Below are 16499 nucleotides of genomic sequence, written 5' to 3'. Positions count from 1 at the left end.
TTTCCTGCATCAATGGAAGGGTTTTTCATCAGTGTCGTTAATCTATCGCTCGAAGAGGCGGTAGCTAGGTCGACGGAAGAGTCCTTTCATCGACCTTGCCACATCTATATGGAGGGCTAGGTCAAACTAACTTCAGCACTCCGGGTGCAAAATTTTCCCCAGTCCTGAGCGACGTAGCTAGGTCAATTTTAATTTTTTAAGTGTAGTACAGGCCTGAGGCCCACACATCCACTTCTGTTGGGGCCATTTTGACTCTTAAAAAAGCTTTTGGTGCCTCTTCGCCCACTGTAACTGTGGGTTTCCATTGCATTCGTTGAGCATTACTACAGCCTACGTTTTTATGCTGTCCTTCATCGCCATGATATCTGATTGCACAGGGAAATTGTGGGGATGTACCGGTTGTCTGAAGAATGCTTTGGAGATGGAAAAGCTGTCTGTAAGCATGAGGACGGCGATGCTTTATTACTCATCGACTCACACACTCTTCAGACTTTAGGGTTTTGTTCCAATAATAATTCTTAGCAGTGCTGTGCATCCTGAAACTTCTCCACAAACATGCACTAAAAAAAATGAACTCTTCTTCCCTCGATGGCTTTGCTTGACCAGCAAAGCAAAAAAACAGAGATAATGTAGTGATCGGAGGTCATGCACTCCATCCACACATCTGCCCAGCATTTGCACTTTGTAATGGTGCTTCCTCTTAGATGCTTGTACTTTCTTTGAATATGTTTCCAGTTGCAGCTTCGATTGCAGCTTTTGAGCATTAGTCCTGCACACCCATTACCCTTTTTGTAAAGAAGTTTCTCTCTAGACTCTTAAGTGCTTGGTCCTTTCTTAGCTTCAGTTTTTAAGCCTCTTTGGTTTTGAGCCCGTGGTTCTCTCTTGAGTGATATGGTGGCACCAACTTTTAACTGGCAGTTGGATGTTTTTCTAAAGGATCTGCTCTAGGAATTATTGTGGGGAAGCTCTCTGGCATGTGCTATGCAGGGGGTCAGACTAGATGATCATAATGGTCCCTTCGGGCCTTAAAAATCTATCACTCTTCTCCCAAAGCCTTGTTTAGACTAATGTTGTCGGAATGTAGTAGCTACAAAGTCCTAACGTGTTTGAGATGTGCAGTGGCCTTCAACACATGCCAAGCTGGTTGAGTTAAGGTGTAGAGGGGACCTTAGTCTTTAACTCAACCAGTTTAGTGCATGTTCAAGTTGACCCTGTCGTGTTTGCACTGGTGTTTTCCAAGATGTTAACTGGCCTGTTAGCTAACACTTACTAACATCGCTCCTTAAATCCTACTCTAGATAAGACTTTCTGGTCTAGGAATGAAAGGAGTGGTGTCAAATCGTGTTTAAACCTTCGAACGCTCTAGTCAAGACAAGGTAGAGTGTGTACTTTTAACTCAACCATTATAGCATGTGCTAAAGCCCAGATGCCTTGACAGCAGTTTTAGAAAACGTTGGTTAGTTCAAGCAAGCTAACCATCTAACATCACATCTCTAAATCCTAGACAAGGCAAGATGTAACCCTGATGAAACATGTCTGTCATGTCTCAATCTTGTATCTCCTCCTTTTCTGCTAAATATACCTGCAGTTGCTGACCTGCATCATTACAGTTCCTGAGATCTTTAATCATTCATGTTACTATCTTCTCTGCCTCGTCAGGATCCAGTTACTGTTTATTTCTGTGTAATGGAAGCATCAGAAAAGTCTTCACCATCCCAAGAGATGAAACAAAGGAATCCTGTTCTTTCCACTTGCCCTACTGCATTTTGGCTCCCAGCACCTTAGTCACACCTCCAGGGTTCAGCATATTTCAGTGTCTACCTTCAGCTTTTTAAAAATGAGTCAATATGTGGTTCTCTTGGGACCCCCTCCCCCACCGAGTGCTAGTCCAGACAAGACTCCCTTGCTGTCTCCTAGAACAGATTTATAGCTGGCGGGGGGAGGAGGAAGGGACACATGAAGGGCATCTTGCAAGTTTGAGAGGAATTCTTTTCTTATTAAAAAAACCACAGGCAAAATTCACTTATGAGAAGGAGCGAAGAGGGCTGTAGCCTTGGAGGAGAGAGATGAAGGAATTTTGGAGGGAGGGGGATGTGGGAGGAACATATTTGGGTGAGTCTGATAGTGACATGCTTCTTGAGGGGGAAGGAGGAGTCACCATTACTTTCCCCTTCCTTGAGGAGTGGTGCCCACCGCCATCCCACTTCCCATATGCCGGTTTCAAGCCAGCAGGATTGGAATCCATACAGTGAGAGCCAAGTTGCAATGGGAGATTGCAGGGTGCGAAGGATGGCAGCGGTGGAGCTGGGAAGTAGGGGAGACAGGAGGAGAAAGGGTCACTTGGATCAACTAGGGGTTACCTCCAGGGGAAAGAGTGTCAGTGGCATAAAAGTGGCCTCTTGAGTTGTCTGGCACAGGTGGCAGGGTTCTGTGCCTGCCTGGGATGAACACTGGGTGCAGATGCTGATTTCCCCCTAAAGTTGAGTAAGATTTGGAGACCCAGTTCCCTAAACTGAATGGAACCGGACCTCCAGCTCGACTAGATGGCTTTGAAAATCCCAGCCCAAAGAACCGGGACTAGACTTCTGTGGCCATCTCCCGTGGATTCGTGTCCCACCCCCGGCATGGTGATCCTTGGATTGGCTTCGTTTACAGTCCCAGCCTTGTAAACCCGCCGAGCTTGCTGATTCCACCTGTAACTTTGGTTAATTATGCCCCCCGCCCCCCAAATCAAATATTTCCCCAGACGGTTGGATTCTGCTGCAGACTTCCAGTGAGATTCACCAGCCTTAACCCCCTGCACACCCTGATTTATATTTAATCCCATCCTGAAAGGTGGGCACCATCCAGTTTAAGATGGAGGGGAAGCCCCGCAGCCAGACGAAGGGTTTGGTTTCATACTTTCTGTCCCTTTTGTTATGCCACTATCTCTTGAAGCTGGGAAGCGCCAGCGGCTCTCGCGTGCTTTCAGCTGAGCAGGTCTCCAGTGAAGGCTGTACGCGCATTGGGGAAGTCAGGGTTTTCAAATGACGTTTCTCCCCGTTTCACTCTGGAAGAGCAGAATAAACCGATCCCACGTGGCCAATTAATGCAGCCAGAGCTGTTCTCCTGTTCGGTCTCCCTTCGAGGTGCAACCGCTGAGAGCAGGGCATGTGTGGACGTAAGGGAAGATTGGGGTGGGGGGGTTGGCAGAATGGGGCCATCCCCTGGGATTTGGTTAAAGCGGAGGAAATGGTACCGTGAGGGCCCCACTCCTGGAGGATTCCTTGGAACAGGGCCGCTGATGTAGCATGGCCGTGGGGGGGGGGGGGGGGGGGGGATATTTTTTAGCTGCTTTGGGCTATCTTCATTTCTACCCGTGCTTTCCTGGGGATGGTTGAGCCCCTGCACTGTTGTGGAAGGAGATGGCACAGCTTGGCTCATAAAGGAAAAGCCACTGGTCCCCTCTGGAGGCTTGTGGGTCTGGCCAGCCTGAGATCCGAGGCATGCAGAGCAGACTTGTTAGTCGGGCGGGGGGTGGGGAGGAGTTCCCGTGGTTCATTCACGTCCTGCACACCCACCCCAGTTGAGCCTCGCACTGGGACTGCAGCAGCTCACCTCTGCTGTGAGCAAAAACCTCACCTGAGCACCCAGCAGGAGCTGTACCAAGCTTTCCTCAGCTGAACATTGTCCTTGCCATAGGAGCAACCTCTGGCTCCTCTGATAGCAGCCGCTCACACGTGGCCATGGCAAGTGGCAATAGCATACCCTCAGTGGGGCTGCCTGGGACCGCAGTCTGTCTCCTCAGTGGCAGTCTCCTTCTCCAGCAAACACCCACCCTACCCCATGCGCCCTAACTCCAAGGGCCTTCCTAGAACCCTTCATTTTTCTCAGTGGCTCTTGACTAATGGGCAGGCCCAGTTGAAAAGCACAGGCCCCAAACCACCTGGGCTGCTGGAGGATTCCAAAGGTTCCTGTTTTTTCCAGCAGGACGATGGATTGAATTGTGATCACTAATTTAAGTTTCAGAGGTGGAGCTGAGCAGCCAGGGAGTTCAGTGGCTGTTGTGGGTTGCTCGACACTTTGGAAAATCAGGCCCTATGTCCCGCCCCGCCCACCCCCAATGTTTGCAGTGACTGCCTTGTTTATTTGGCGCCTGTCCACACTACATATTGAATCCTGCCAGCATGCCATCTGTCTGGCACCTGTAGTGGGGTCTGGGTAGGACAGTATTAAGCCAGGCTGTTACATGGCTCCCCAACGTGGCTTTATAACTGGCTGACCCGGCCATAGTACAAACTAAATGCCGCCCCCCTGCGCCCAGATTGCCAGACCATTGCATGCTCGCCCAGTAGGACTTGCAGCCTAGATGTATGCTAGCCCAGTGGGACTTTGCAGTGTAACTGGGCCAGTATGCCACCGCATTTTATGTTAAAGCATCCCCGTCCGCACCTGCCAGCCGCATCCTGTTGGAAACCACTTCAGGTGGAATCCTATTTTAAAAGGGTTAATTACACCTCCTTCCCTTGGTTTGGAACCAACAGGCTCTGAGGTTGTTCTGGGACCTGGTTCCAGCCTGGCTAAGGGTTGTTACAATGTAGCTGGGACCCAGCTGTGTCCTCATAACTTGGCCCACGTGCAAAGTAGGTGTGAAAACACCGTGCAATTAGAAGGGCTGTGGCTTTCCCGAATTTCACAGTACAAAACCATGGGAAATCAAATGGAGCCAGCAGCTTCATTTCGCTTTGCTTACTGTCTTCCCCAGCGGGGTGCCCATTCATGTTGCTCAGGCTAACGGGGTTTTCTCTCCTCTGCCCTCCTTGGGATGTTGACTTTATGCCGCAATCTCTTCTCCAGGGTAGAAAAGACCGGGTGGGTGTCTGGCCATGTGGCCTCTGATTGAGAACTGTTGCTGCACAGGGGCCGTGCTGTGACTTGCTCCTTCCCCTGCCCTGGGGACTGGGCAGAAAGACCTTTGCAGCCCGCAGGCCTGGGGAGAGTTCAGAGCCGGTTGGTGGGGTCGCTGTCTTTGTGGGCACATGAAGACGCCTTCCCGCTGCTCTGGGGAGACTGCTTTTGCATGGCTATGCCTGCTTATTTCCGTTTCTTGAACGCAGTTTTTAAAGAGACAGTAGCGGTCGATTCAGGGGAGTAACTCGGGGCAGGGTGTGAGTGGCAGGCAAAGAGGAGGCAGCTGCTTTTCATTCTAATTTCCCGCAAAACCGGGCGAGTTTTCTGTCTCTGCCATCAGTAGTTTTCCACTCTCCCCCGCCCTCCCCTATCCCTTTAACCCTAGCGTGGCACATCCCCCACTCCTTTTCTCTTTACCGTGAGCCTGAGTTCCCTGAGAGAGCGGTTGCCCCAGATCGCGAGGGAAGAAGACCAAGCAGGAGTGAGTTTGGAGCTGCTGTGTTAGTTTCATGATGACTGGCACTCTGACGCTGGCTGGCAGTGCTGCGGGGCAGGGAGGGTATGCCTGGAAAGCCGGCATGATGGTAATGCTGTTTGTCAGGGCTCTCAGATTAGGAGCGGCTGCGTTAAGTACAGTGGCGAACCGCCAGCCTTCAGGGTACCAAATTGGGGCAGTGGGAAAAGTGCTTCCCTGCATGCTGGGGCGTGCGTGTGGGATTTTTTTTTTTTTCTTCCCCCTTTTAATCCAACTTTCTGGCACTTTGCTCTCGCTTTATAATCTCCCCAGGAGCAAAACTCGGCTGCGTTTTGAAAGAGTTCCTCACTTTGTCCGCGAAGCTGTAAAGACTAGAGATTTCCTGCCCTGTGATCTGTAACGTGAGTGGAGATGGGTTTGGTAAACGTACAGGTTTTACCACCAGTACATGCTGAGCAAGGCAGAAAGCAGGGGAGAGGGATACAATCAAAGGAATGAATGGACTGTTCCACTGGGCATTGAATGGGTGTCTGCCCAGAGGATGAATGGGAAATGGCTTTCAGTTACTTCTTTCCACAGTAGCATGTGTAATCCAGGTCCCGACATTGGGTGTATATTACAAACCTACCAGATGTCTGTGAAATTTAATGTCACTGTGGTTTGATCCCCACAGATAATATTTAGATCCTAATTTTCAATCATGTGTATTTAATAACCAGCTGTTGTTTGAAAGGACACCTGAGCCGGTTAAAAAAACGAGGTTAAAGTATTTTCAGGTGCTGCAGCGACCCCGGCATCCGCCTGCCAGCTTTTGTGGTTGTAAAACCACAATTTCCTTTAAAAAAAAAAATGTTTTCTTCTTCCCTGCCGCGTGACAAAGACCCATACAAACAGGAGACACTGACTAGACCCCAGTGTTGTCAAATGCACAGAGTAAACAGGCTGAAAGAAATATTTGGTATTCCTCAGTAATTTTAGGGGTTACACAAAATAGCAGAAAGTAAAACTTTGCAGAGAAAAGGGTGATTTTTAAGATGACTTTGTTTCTTTTAAGATAAAGGGTGACATGCAGCCCCTTGAAATCAGTGACAAAATTCCCATTGACTTCAGTGGAATCAGGATTTCACCCTTACAATCCTTGTTAAATCTAGAGTTGCAAGTTATTTAAATACCAGTTGACCAGCAGAAATAGCTTCATTGTGACGGTTGGCAGACTTGGCAAATGCACCTTCTCGGACCTCGATATGTGCCTGATCATCTGTGGTTATAGACAGTAGGGTAATTGCTTTATTAAATCTAACGGAGCGGACGGCATCTGAGTTGGCGAGTTTACTCCTGTACCTAGCATACCGGCTTGTTTTCGGCAGGCACACCTGCCTAGTGCTGCGTTCCTGCTCAGTTATTAATTGCAGGCAGGGTGTATCGAAACGCACCAGACTCTCAGTCCCTGAGGCCCTGCCTATGTTAGGAAAATCGGGCTCCATAATTCATCGCCGCTGCAGTTCTATCAGCAGGGAAAGCTGGAGTGTAGACTGGCTGTAGATAGCAGAGTGCTAAAAACACCAGGGCTTTGTCGGTGTTACAGCTTCGCCTTTCGCTACCCCCCCCCCAGCAGAGAAACGAGTCCAAATTTTGCCCTCCTAAATGAACCGGTTGAGCAGGATTCTTGTATGTTTTAGAGCTCGCTGCCTGGCTCCCGGGACCAGAAGGGGGGGAGAGGCTGTGCAGTCTGCTCTCTCTCGCCCCATTCGCCCCCTGTCTGTGGGTGCCCCAGGAGCCCCGGTTCTCCGAGTTTGTGGCAGGCGGGCTGCCTCGGGAAGTGGTGTGTGAGCGCTGTAATAACGTGGCAGCCTCCCTAGGGAGGAGCAGAGAGATTTCAGAAGGAGCTTGAACAGAAGCTGTTTTTAGCAGTAGTGGAATTTTGGGCCTGTCAACCTTGATGGTCCCTTTTAAACAGACCCCTTGCCATGTCCCCTCCTGCATCACTTAGGGAGGTACTGGAACCGTATCGACTTCCTGCCAGAGGCGAAATGTGACGGTGGAGGGAGGTGCTCAGTGAGTCGGGCACAACATCAGTAAACCAGCTGAGGGCCTTTCGGACTCTAGTCTCCTGCAGGGAGCAGTTCTGGGGTAGTGCATTGCATGGAGGTGGCGCGCTCTGGCACGTGTGTTCCACGGCGCATTGGGGGCTTGGAAAAGCTCACCAGGGTATTAAGCAGGGAGCTGCCGCGTCGTCCCCGCTGGTGGAGAGCCATTGCCACTTGCTTCCGGAAGGCCGTGTCACGAGCTGGACTAACGCCTGTTGCGCTCGGCACGGCGGACCGAGGGCGTGTTCCAGGCGGTGACATGCAGAGGCCAAAAGCTAAGCGCGAGTTTCTTGCCTTAGTGGCAAGCCGCAGACCGGAGGTTGTGAGTGGAATTAATTTACGCTGAGGAAAAAGGCCTCGACACGTGCAACTGTTTCCCACTGTTCCATGGAGGTGTGGAAAAAACGGATATTGAACTGTCACCGTGCTGCTTCGCTCGGAATCTGACCGCCCTTCGCTGGTGGTTTTCTTTCCCCTTCGCTGGGTCCGTGGAAATTCTTCTGTGAGAGGCGCTTCGGTTCCCTTTTCTACATGGAATCAATGGCGGCAGCCCATTGGATTGAGCCACCCTACAGTACTATTAGTTTTAATTGCACCTAGAGGCCCCAATCGCAACTGGGGCTCCTTTGTGCTAGCTGCTGTACGAACACAATGAGACAGGCCCTGCCCCAAAGAGCTCACAATCTAAATGGACAGGACCGAGGGTGGGAGGGGAAACTGAGGCACAGAAGGGCACTGGCTTGACTAAGGTCACCCAGCAGACTAGTGGCAGAGACTGGACTAGGAGGCTGATTTCCAAACTGCCTAGCTACTATCTCCTACTATGCTCCTCAGTAGGGCCTGCCAGGTGAGGCTCTCAAAAGCACAGATGAACACTAATGCGTTTCACTCCAGGACAGCCCTCTGAGGTAGGGAAAGTACCGCGTTTTACAAATGGTGAAACCGAGGCACGAAGACGCTAGGGCCCGCGGCATCAAATGTGGGCCCTAATTGCCTGTAGAGGCCTCAGTTTTTGGGTGGCTCACTTTGCAACACCCATCTTGGGGCTGATTTTCAGAGGTACTGAGCGCCCACCTTGAGGCGCCTTGAGCAGCCCGCTTGGCTTCCATGGGAGCAACCAGTACTCGCACCTCTGAAAATCGGGCCTGAGGGGTGTCGAGTTTGGCACCTACAACCCAGAGGCATCTAAAGCTCATGGAGATGTTTGAAAAGGTGACTCACAGGGAAAGCCAGGACTAGAGCCCAGTTCGCTTGACTCCCAGTTATGTGGTGCCTTAAAAGACCTCCCAAGGATAAGCCGATGGGCCAGATAGAGAGTTCTGCTCCCACTTGCGCCCACGTACCAGAGAGCCAGTCCGGCCTCTTGTCGCGAGCCAGCCGCTCGTGAGCTACGCTAACGGTACGATGACCAACCCAGTGCATCTCCCCAGCTACTTGTGAGGAGCCCTAGGGGAGCCGACTTGTGTCTGCATGTGCAGTGAGGAGATGGAAAATTCCAGTGAGGAAGCAGCTCTCTGTGTCAAGATTCCAGCGGCTGATTGTTACAAACCGTGAATTAAAAAAAAAACCAACAAGTTCTTAACGTGCTGTGCGGTAATGGGAGCTCCCTCGGAAAGCCCTGGCTGTTTTGAATGTAACACTTCCTCACTCCCCACCCTTTCCCCCGGTCTCTCTCTTGCAGGTGATTAAAGACAAATGCATAATCTCTTCCTGTCAGTAACTGTCTCCTTTTCTGCCTCTCTGTGCATCGACATTAAATCGGTTGGCTGTCACTTCTCAGCCTGTAGCCATGGGAACTCTGATGTCACTAACAAGGGCTTGTGACTTTATTCCATGCAGGAGGAAGGATTGGTGGTGGCAGAAGGAGGCTGGTTGGAATGGTGCGATCTGAAATGATGAAAGAAATAAGAAATCGAGGAGGAAATCGTTAGCGGGTCCAAGATGTGTGACTTGATAAATTATTCCATCTCTCTCTCTCTAGATAAATATAGATCTAGAGATACTTGGTGTGTGCGTGTGTACATATTTCCCATCAAAATAAAGTGCTGGAGTACATTGTCAGGAGTGAGGGAGTTTAATGGTTAACTAATATCTGATAAGCACTTGGGAGATTAAAAGTGCTAAGTATTATTATTGTGCGTCTGCGGAGGAATTTGTTCAAACGTGGCAGCACTCTTGTTACTCAAACAGCTGTCGCCCTGGGAAACCCTGTCTGAATGGAGCTGCTAAGCGGGAGTTGCTGAGCTGGGCTTAAGGGACTGAGATCGGTTGTGAGTGATTGGAATGGGAGAGGTTGCAAAGAAGTTAACCTGCAAAGAACTTTTGCGATCTGCCCTGACTCTGTGTTTGAAAACCCCCTGCTCTGAGGTGACCGGCCGTGTCTGCAGGTTGCGTTTTATACCGAACGGGTATGTAATGGGCCTCAGTGAACACAAATGAAGCCCGTGCCCTTGGAGGAAGTGTTGTCTAGTGGTTAAAGCACAGGGTTGGTAGTCAGGAGATCTGGATTCTGTCCCTGGCTTCGCAACTGGCCTTGCCTTGGGTAAGTTACCTAGCCTCTCTGGGCCTTCATTTCCCCATTAGTCACTTGGGGGTGATAATATCCACCTCGCGGGGGCGGGGTTTCATTGTTTTTATTATGATGCTTTGAGATCCATTCAGGAAAGACAATAAGTGAATTATAACCCAGGAAGACTATGGAACAGGACTGGAGCTGCTAGGCAAAATCATAGTGGGGTTAAGCAAAGAAAGCTGTAGGCTGGGTCCAGAAGGCCTGTAGGGAAGAAGAGCCTCTGGCTTCTCCCTGCCTTTGTTTGTCTCATTCTTCCTTTTAACATCTCCCGTTTGGTGCAGCTCTGCCTCTCACATAAGGGAAGGGCTGAGTGTATTGTCATCTCTCTGCGTTTATATCTGAGTCACCTCCTGTCAATGCAACCCAAAGTGTGTGGCATCTCAGCAGCCAGCCTTAGGAGCTCTGCTTGTCTGTGCTGTGTCATGCCAGGGATGCATGATGCTTTACACACCGGTAAGAAGACCAGGCACCTGCTCTGAAGAGGCTTTGACCTAAACACAGGCAGGCAGGAAGAGCCAAGTGATGGGTTGCTAACAGATTGCACCTGTCTAGTTCGTTCCAGTTTTTTTGAAGATGAAAATGTACCTTGATGTGGTGATCAAAGCTAACTGTAAGGGCTCACGAGGTGTGGTAGGACGGTCTCCTGTGCCTGTCTAGCCTCGCTCCTCCTCCTCTCGGTCCTGTATCAGGATCACTGCATGCTGTCTGCATTGCACCGGAGTGAACAGCTGGGCTGGCCTCGCCCAGGGGTGAGCGTCCCCACTGCAAAGCCTGACCTGCGTAGCCACGTCTGCAGTGTTTCTGCACTTGTGTGTCTGGGGACGTATCCCAGGATCCTTTGTTCTGAGATGCTCTAGGATTCTTTCCCAGTCAGTTGTGGGAACGCTTTACTGTTCTTGAGGGGGAATTGTGGGAAGGCATTGGAGGACTATCACTATTTGAGTGGCTTTTTTGCCTGCATCCTTGCTGGAAAGTGGGTGGGTTCCAGCCTGAGTTAAAGCAGAGCCCGGCTTCTCGCCTGCACCACCCTGCTCGCCAGGTCAGCTAGCCCAGGCTTAAAGCGCCACCACCCCCAGGTCAGAGACTTTGCTCTGTGGATGGTAGGGGGCTAAGGACTGAAACCGGGGCAAGAGCCTGAGTTAATGGGGCAGTGTAAATGCACCCTGGGAGCCTAAACGGGAGTGTTCACTCCTAAGCCAGTGGGCAGCTGTGAACTCCAGCAGGAGTGGAAAGTAGCCTCATTAGATCTGAATTTTCTATTGTAGAGACTGTGATTGTGTGATTTCTTCTGAACGGTCCCAGACTTGACACAGACTCTATTGCATAGCAGGGATCGTGGCCAGCTGTTTCCTTTCCTTACTTTCTCTCCTCCGGCAAGTGGTGATCTTGCATTCCAGCCCCGAAGAAACTGGGCCTTGCCCTTCTCTTGAAAAGGGCAGTGAGCCACAGCTGGGTGCATACACCGTCCTCCCCTCTCCCCTGCCCCTTCCCCACCAGTTTGCAAAGTGGAGAAGAGGAGGGTTGTTTTAGTGCAGGGTGTTGACTTTAACCTACAGTCCTTGAGGATGGGTATAGTAGCGTTTCCCAATAGTGTGAGGTTGCCATGGTATCTCCATGGCCACTGGAGCATCTCATTCATTATCACCAGCACCTTGGCAGGGAGTGCTGAGTCTGCAGTCAGCTTAGGCTAATGCAAGGCGGTACTGTGCCGTGGGGAGCTGCGGCCTGGGGGTTCCTAGAAAGCGTAAGCAGGATAGAGAGAGAAATGCAACTGGCTGGCCTGTCCTTGCCCTGCTGGGGCCCAGAGGGACATGCACACTGCGTTCTCACTCAGGGATAGTGGGGGATGGAAGGACTGCCCAGGTGTGTTTCAGAAAATGCCCTGCCTGTATATGAGGAAGCAGGCGAAAGGAATACTAATATAACATCAGATAGTTAAAATAACAGCTATGATTAAAACACATCTGTGGGGGAATCAGAGTTAAAAACTATTATATAGAACAGCAAAAAAAGGGGGGTCTGAAAAGAATTTCTGTTGGCCCAGGGTAACGGTGGCCTACTTCTGGGGTGTCTGGCTGTGGGGTGTTGGGGTTCTCTTTAACCATCATGTGTTGTTTTGTTTACTTGTTTGGCTATAATCTATAGATAGTCATTATGCCTAAAAAGATACCTAGTCAGAGAGAGATTGAGGCAGAACAGACATCCCTGGTGAGTGAGAATTGCACCACAGTAGACAATTAGCATTTCTCAAAGATCTCACTCCTGTCCATTCAGCTGAATGGACTGAGTGAGGCCATCTGCAAGTAGCACATGAGATGACTCCCCAAAACGATGTATGTTCTACCTGGCTTGCAGGGTGTAGGGGGTTTGGTTTTCTTCAGGGATTAAGTTTTGCAACTAAAGCTCAAAATGCAGGCTTAAAATAGCAAGGGAACATTAACTGTTTATGCTTTTGTTTTCCTTGCATGGGGATTGAGTGGGGATGCTCTGATTCTTCATACCAAGGTTGCTTGTCTATTACAAATAGAGTTGATTGAACTCAAATTTTTGAGCAAAAAAAGGGACATGCTTTTCACACAAATATTTGAAAAGTATTTGTTTTGTGACCGGCTGGGATTACAAGTGACTGGTCACTTTCTCGTTGCTTGAGAGATGAGCCGCAGGTGACAAATTCCTCACCAACTCTGGATTTTCCCAGAGTTCGGGTGTGTCTGACCCAGACCCCTCTTTAGACCTGGCGGACTGTGTCTGTATCATTCAGGTCTGGGAATTAGAGATGCCGAAACTTATCCTGTCTAACTTCCACCCCGGTCACGATGACTCTGATGATGTTTGGGCTCCTGCCCTGCTTAGGAGAAATGGTGAAAGGCAGAGTGGAGAGGGGGGAAAAAATAGGCTGAGGCTGGGGTGGAGTGAAAGACCAGCACCATACGTGCTGGGTGAGCAAAGCGTGCCTTCTCTGAACCTGGGTCGGACACCCCAGCAGCTCTGAACTGCACTGGGAATTCCATCAGTATTCTGAAGTCTTGCTATTCAGTATGAAGGCTGCACGGTGCAGAGAGACCAAGAAAAGGAGTGGGGGCAGGGAGGGGGTGTATAAATGTGAATGGGAAAAGCCGCATTTCTCTCTGTATCTAGTTCCTTATAATTGGGTAGGGTGGCAGAGGAGTGTCCCTCATTGATTAGGGGTGAGAATTCTCCCCTTTTATTTTCTACTAAGTTGGCTCTATTTCTAGTTGCTCTGTTCTGCCGCCAGAGCCAGGAGTGGGCGTTGCTGGTGGGTAGGGCAGAATTCAGTTTATTTTGACGTCTCATGACTTGCCAGGGCACCTGTGGCTTCACCGGCTCTCGGGGCTCAGTTCTGGTCTATTTCTGACTCTGGTCTCCTGCGCATGTCACATAGGAAGAGCCAAATTCAGAGGCGATGTGGAAGGTGGTGCAGCTCTGACTGCCTTAGATCGGCCTGTGCCCACTTCCCGATGAGTAAGGAAATCCAGGCTGGTGTCACTGACACGCTGGGAAGCCTGAAGAGGGGGTAGGGATTGCTGTATTTTAGATCCTTAGCTACTTATCCTGCTCCGCTCTTCTCTTCTGGCCCCTTGGCATGTGAGTCCCACTCAGTCCAGCCTGCCGGGCTGAATCCCGCGGTGATGCGTAAGGAAGGGGGGTACATTCCCCGTTGGTAGGTGGATGGGGGTCTCAGGAGATGTCTATGCTGCAATCAGGCCTTGTTATTGCAGTAGGTGTGGACGTACCTGAGCCAGTTCTGATCTAGCTAGATCAAAGCTAGCGTGAGGAACAACCGCAGCATAGTGAACCAGTGGCCCGAATATGTATGTGGGGTTCTGGGCTGGCAGGGCTAACCTGGGCAGGTGCCCGGGTTTCCCTGCTATTGTTACTCAAGCTACTTTATGCGTGCTGAATCACGCCCCCGAGGCAGTGTTGACATGGCCAAGTCCAGACAGCATCTGGATTAGCGCAATACTCTTGTTAAAGGGGCAGGATGTCAACTCCCCTCTGAATTTGGCCCAGCGGCTGTGGCAGTAACGGGCCTGTGATCGCCTGGCTCCAGGCAAAGGCAGGAATGACAGGATTACCAGGCAAAATCGCAACGTATAATCCATGTTACTTTTCAGCCAACAAAAACTTAATCCCATTATTTCTCTGGATTATATTTTTCAAGTAACCATTCGCTCGCTCAGCGCGGAGTCCTCCACGCTGGAGCCCAGGCTGCGGAGTGCGTGGAGCCGGCTTCCCTGGAGGTCTCTGCCCCTCCGGTTCCTGCAGGGGTGGGGGCCCGCGGCATCTGTCTGTGTGCTGCAGACGTCGGTTGTGTTTGCGAGCGCTGGGGGGGGGGATGGGGCAGAGAGCTGGAGGCAGGCAGCCTCCGAGTGATTTACATGGAAGATGGGGTTGTTCAGCCTTTGGAAAAGCCTTCCCTGTAATGCTGGTGACTCATCAGAGTCTATTAATAGCCCGATCCACCTGCTAAGGTGTGAAACCCGAGGAGAGCCCCTGACCTAGTTCTCTGTCCTCTCCGGCTGTCTCCGGGCAGGTTTGATCCATACAGAGGCAGGGCTGGGGGCGCCCCGGGGAGTGAGAGACGAGTGCAGTCCGCTGCACGCCGCAGCTAAGCCAGCGCAGAAGCCGCTTGGCTCTGTAGATCTCTGCCAGATCCTGTGTGATGCTGCGGTCTCGCGAGAGAGACAGGCTGAGGCCCTGGTTCTGCAAGGCCCTCCAGCGTGTGCCTGGCTTGAAGCACGTGAGCAGGCTGACTCGAGGCCTAGGACAGTAAGCAGGAGCATTGGTTGAGTGGATCGGTCAATATGTACACGTGCCCCTTGAGCGGACGTCCGGGAAGCACAGATTTCCCGTCCCCGGGGGGTTGATGCTTCCTCCCTCTGAGGTGCAGAGTTCCCCGCAGGTGTCTTTCAAAAATAGATCTTTAAACGCTGAGGCCCTTTCTGCTGCCTGGACATGAACGATCCTGCCGGCCTCTCCATCAGGGGACGCGCTCCCACCCTTCCCAAGCCTGTGTTCTAGTTCTCAAATAAACCGGGCGGGGGGCAGATGCGGAGGTTTGGTGTAAATTCAGAATAACTCTCTTGGTTTCAGTAGTAGATTTGCCCCAGTGTCAATGAGATTGGAACTGGGCCCAGAGTATTGGAAAAGCATTTCTCTGCACTGCGCTTTTTTTTTCTGCATTTTCAGTCATTTATGATTCTTTAAAAATAGCTGACCTTTGGGGATCTATACGTATCCGCGGTGTCAGCCCCTTCATGTGACTTCTCACCGCTCCCCAGTGGAGGCAGGGGGTGGCTGGGGCTGGCACCGAACAGGTGCTCGAACGCTTCGTGGACATGCTTTGTCTTCCCAGCACCTCAGTGTATTGCTGACCTCAGGCTGCTTGTGGCAATTTTTGTAGGTCACCCGAAATCCTGAAAGACCCAGGCCTGGGCTGAGCGTTCAGGGTGAAATACAGCTGGGCTGAGGGCCACTGCAAGGATTAGACACCACTTAGCCCGTCCGTGGCAGTGAAGCACTGCAGCTCTGCAGACAGAGGCTTTGGAAGTGGCACGCAGAGCTGAGAAAATGGGGCCAGACTGGTTTTTAAATGGGGCTACGTGTGTACATTTAAATTGCATTTGACTCTGAACAGATTAAACTGGGAGGAGATTCCCACGCTCTTCTCTTACTGTCTCCCTGCAGCTGGTTGGTAGGTAGCTGGTATTATCCCCATTTCACAGATGGTGAAACAGAGGGACAGTGCAATCGTGACCTGCCCAAAGCCAGACAGTGAACCAGCAGCAAAACCGGGATTAGACCCCAGGAATTCCTCATTCACCACCGTTTGCTAAATCCACAAGACTGTGCTGCCTCTCAGATACACGCACAGACTCCCTGCTCTGTTCCCACAGCTGATGCACCAGCATGTTGGGAACTTGAAAAGCATTCTGGGTACTGGCATGCAAATGAGCACACGGAGGGATCCGTTAAATGGGATCCACTGTGGCATAAATAGAGGGTTCGGAGCAATGCAACCTCCGTGTTTGTTGCACAAGGATCAGAGTGACGCCCCCGCAGCACCTACTTTTTAGGCAGCCCCCTCTGCGCGTTCTTTCCAGGATTGCTTGCTTATGCCCCTGTCTCCCCCCTCTCTCTCCAGAGCGCCCGGAGCTGCAGGAGAACTGGGCCACCATGAACGGACCCGGGGAGCCGACGCGCCCTTGCGCCCCTTGAGAGAAACGCCCGACTCCGAAGAGGCAGCGAGGTCAATGCCAGGACGCTGCTGGTGTTTCTGCTCTGCCAGGGGACTCTGAATGGATTTGCCATGGTGACATGAAAAAGCCAGGGGGGATACCCGACTGCCGGCTGGGAGATCCTACACACGCACACGCAGCCTGCTAGTATTTTAATTTATTACTGTGCTTTCCTGTGAAGGGGGTTGGGGGCGGGGGTGGGGGGTGGGGAGGAA

The 16499-nt window shown here is 51.2% G+C and overlaps 1 protein-coding gene across 1 annotated transcript in view; it reads left to right on the top strand.

The window, feature by feature from the left end:
* The window catches only part of LOC128841880 (translation initiation factor IF-2-like), a 38726-nt gene extending 22279 nt beyond the window's left edge, over positions 1-16447 (top strand). The window contains exon 2 of the mRNA XM_054037383.1: positions 16191-16447. Coding sequence (XP_053893358.1) covers positions 16191-16344 — 154 coding nt within the window. The 3' untranslated portion in view covers positions 16345-16447. The remainder of the gene's footprint in view (positions 1-16190) is intronic.
* Positions 16448-16499: the final 52 nt, after the last annotated feature.

Source organism: Malaclemys terrapin, chromosome 8 (genome assembly GCF_027887155.1).
Source record: "Malaclemys terrapin pileata isolate rMalTer1 chromosome 8, rMalTer1.hap1, whole genome shotgun sequence".
NCBI lineage: Eukaryota > Metazoa > Chordata > Testudines > Emydidae > Malaclemys > Malaclemys terrapin.
Note: the sequence above shows the minus strand (reverse complement) of the source record. Positions and strands in the feature narration are given on the sequence as shown.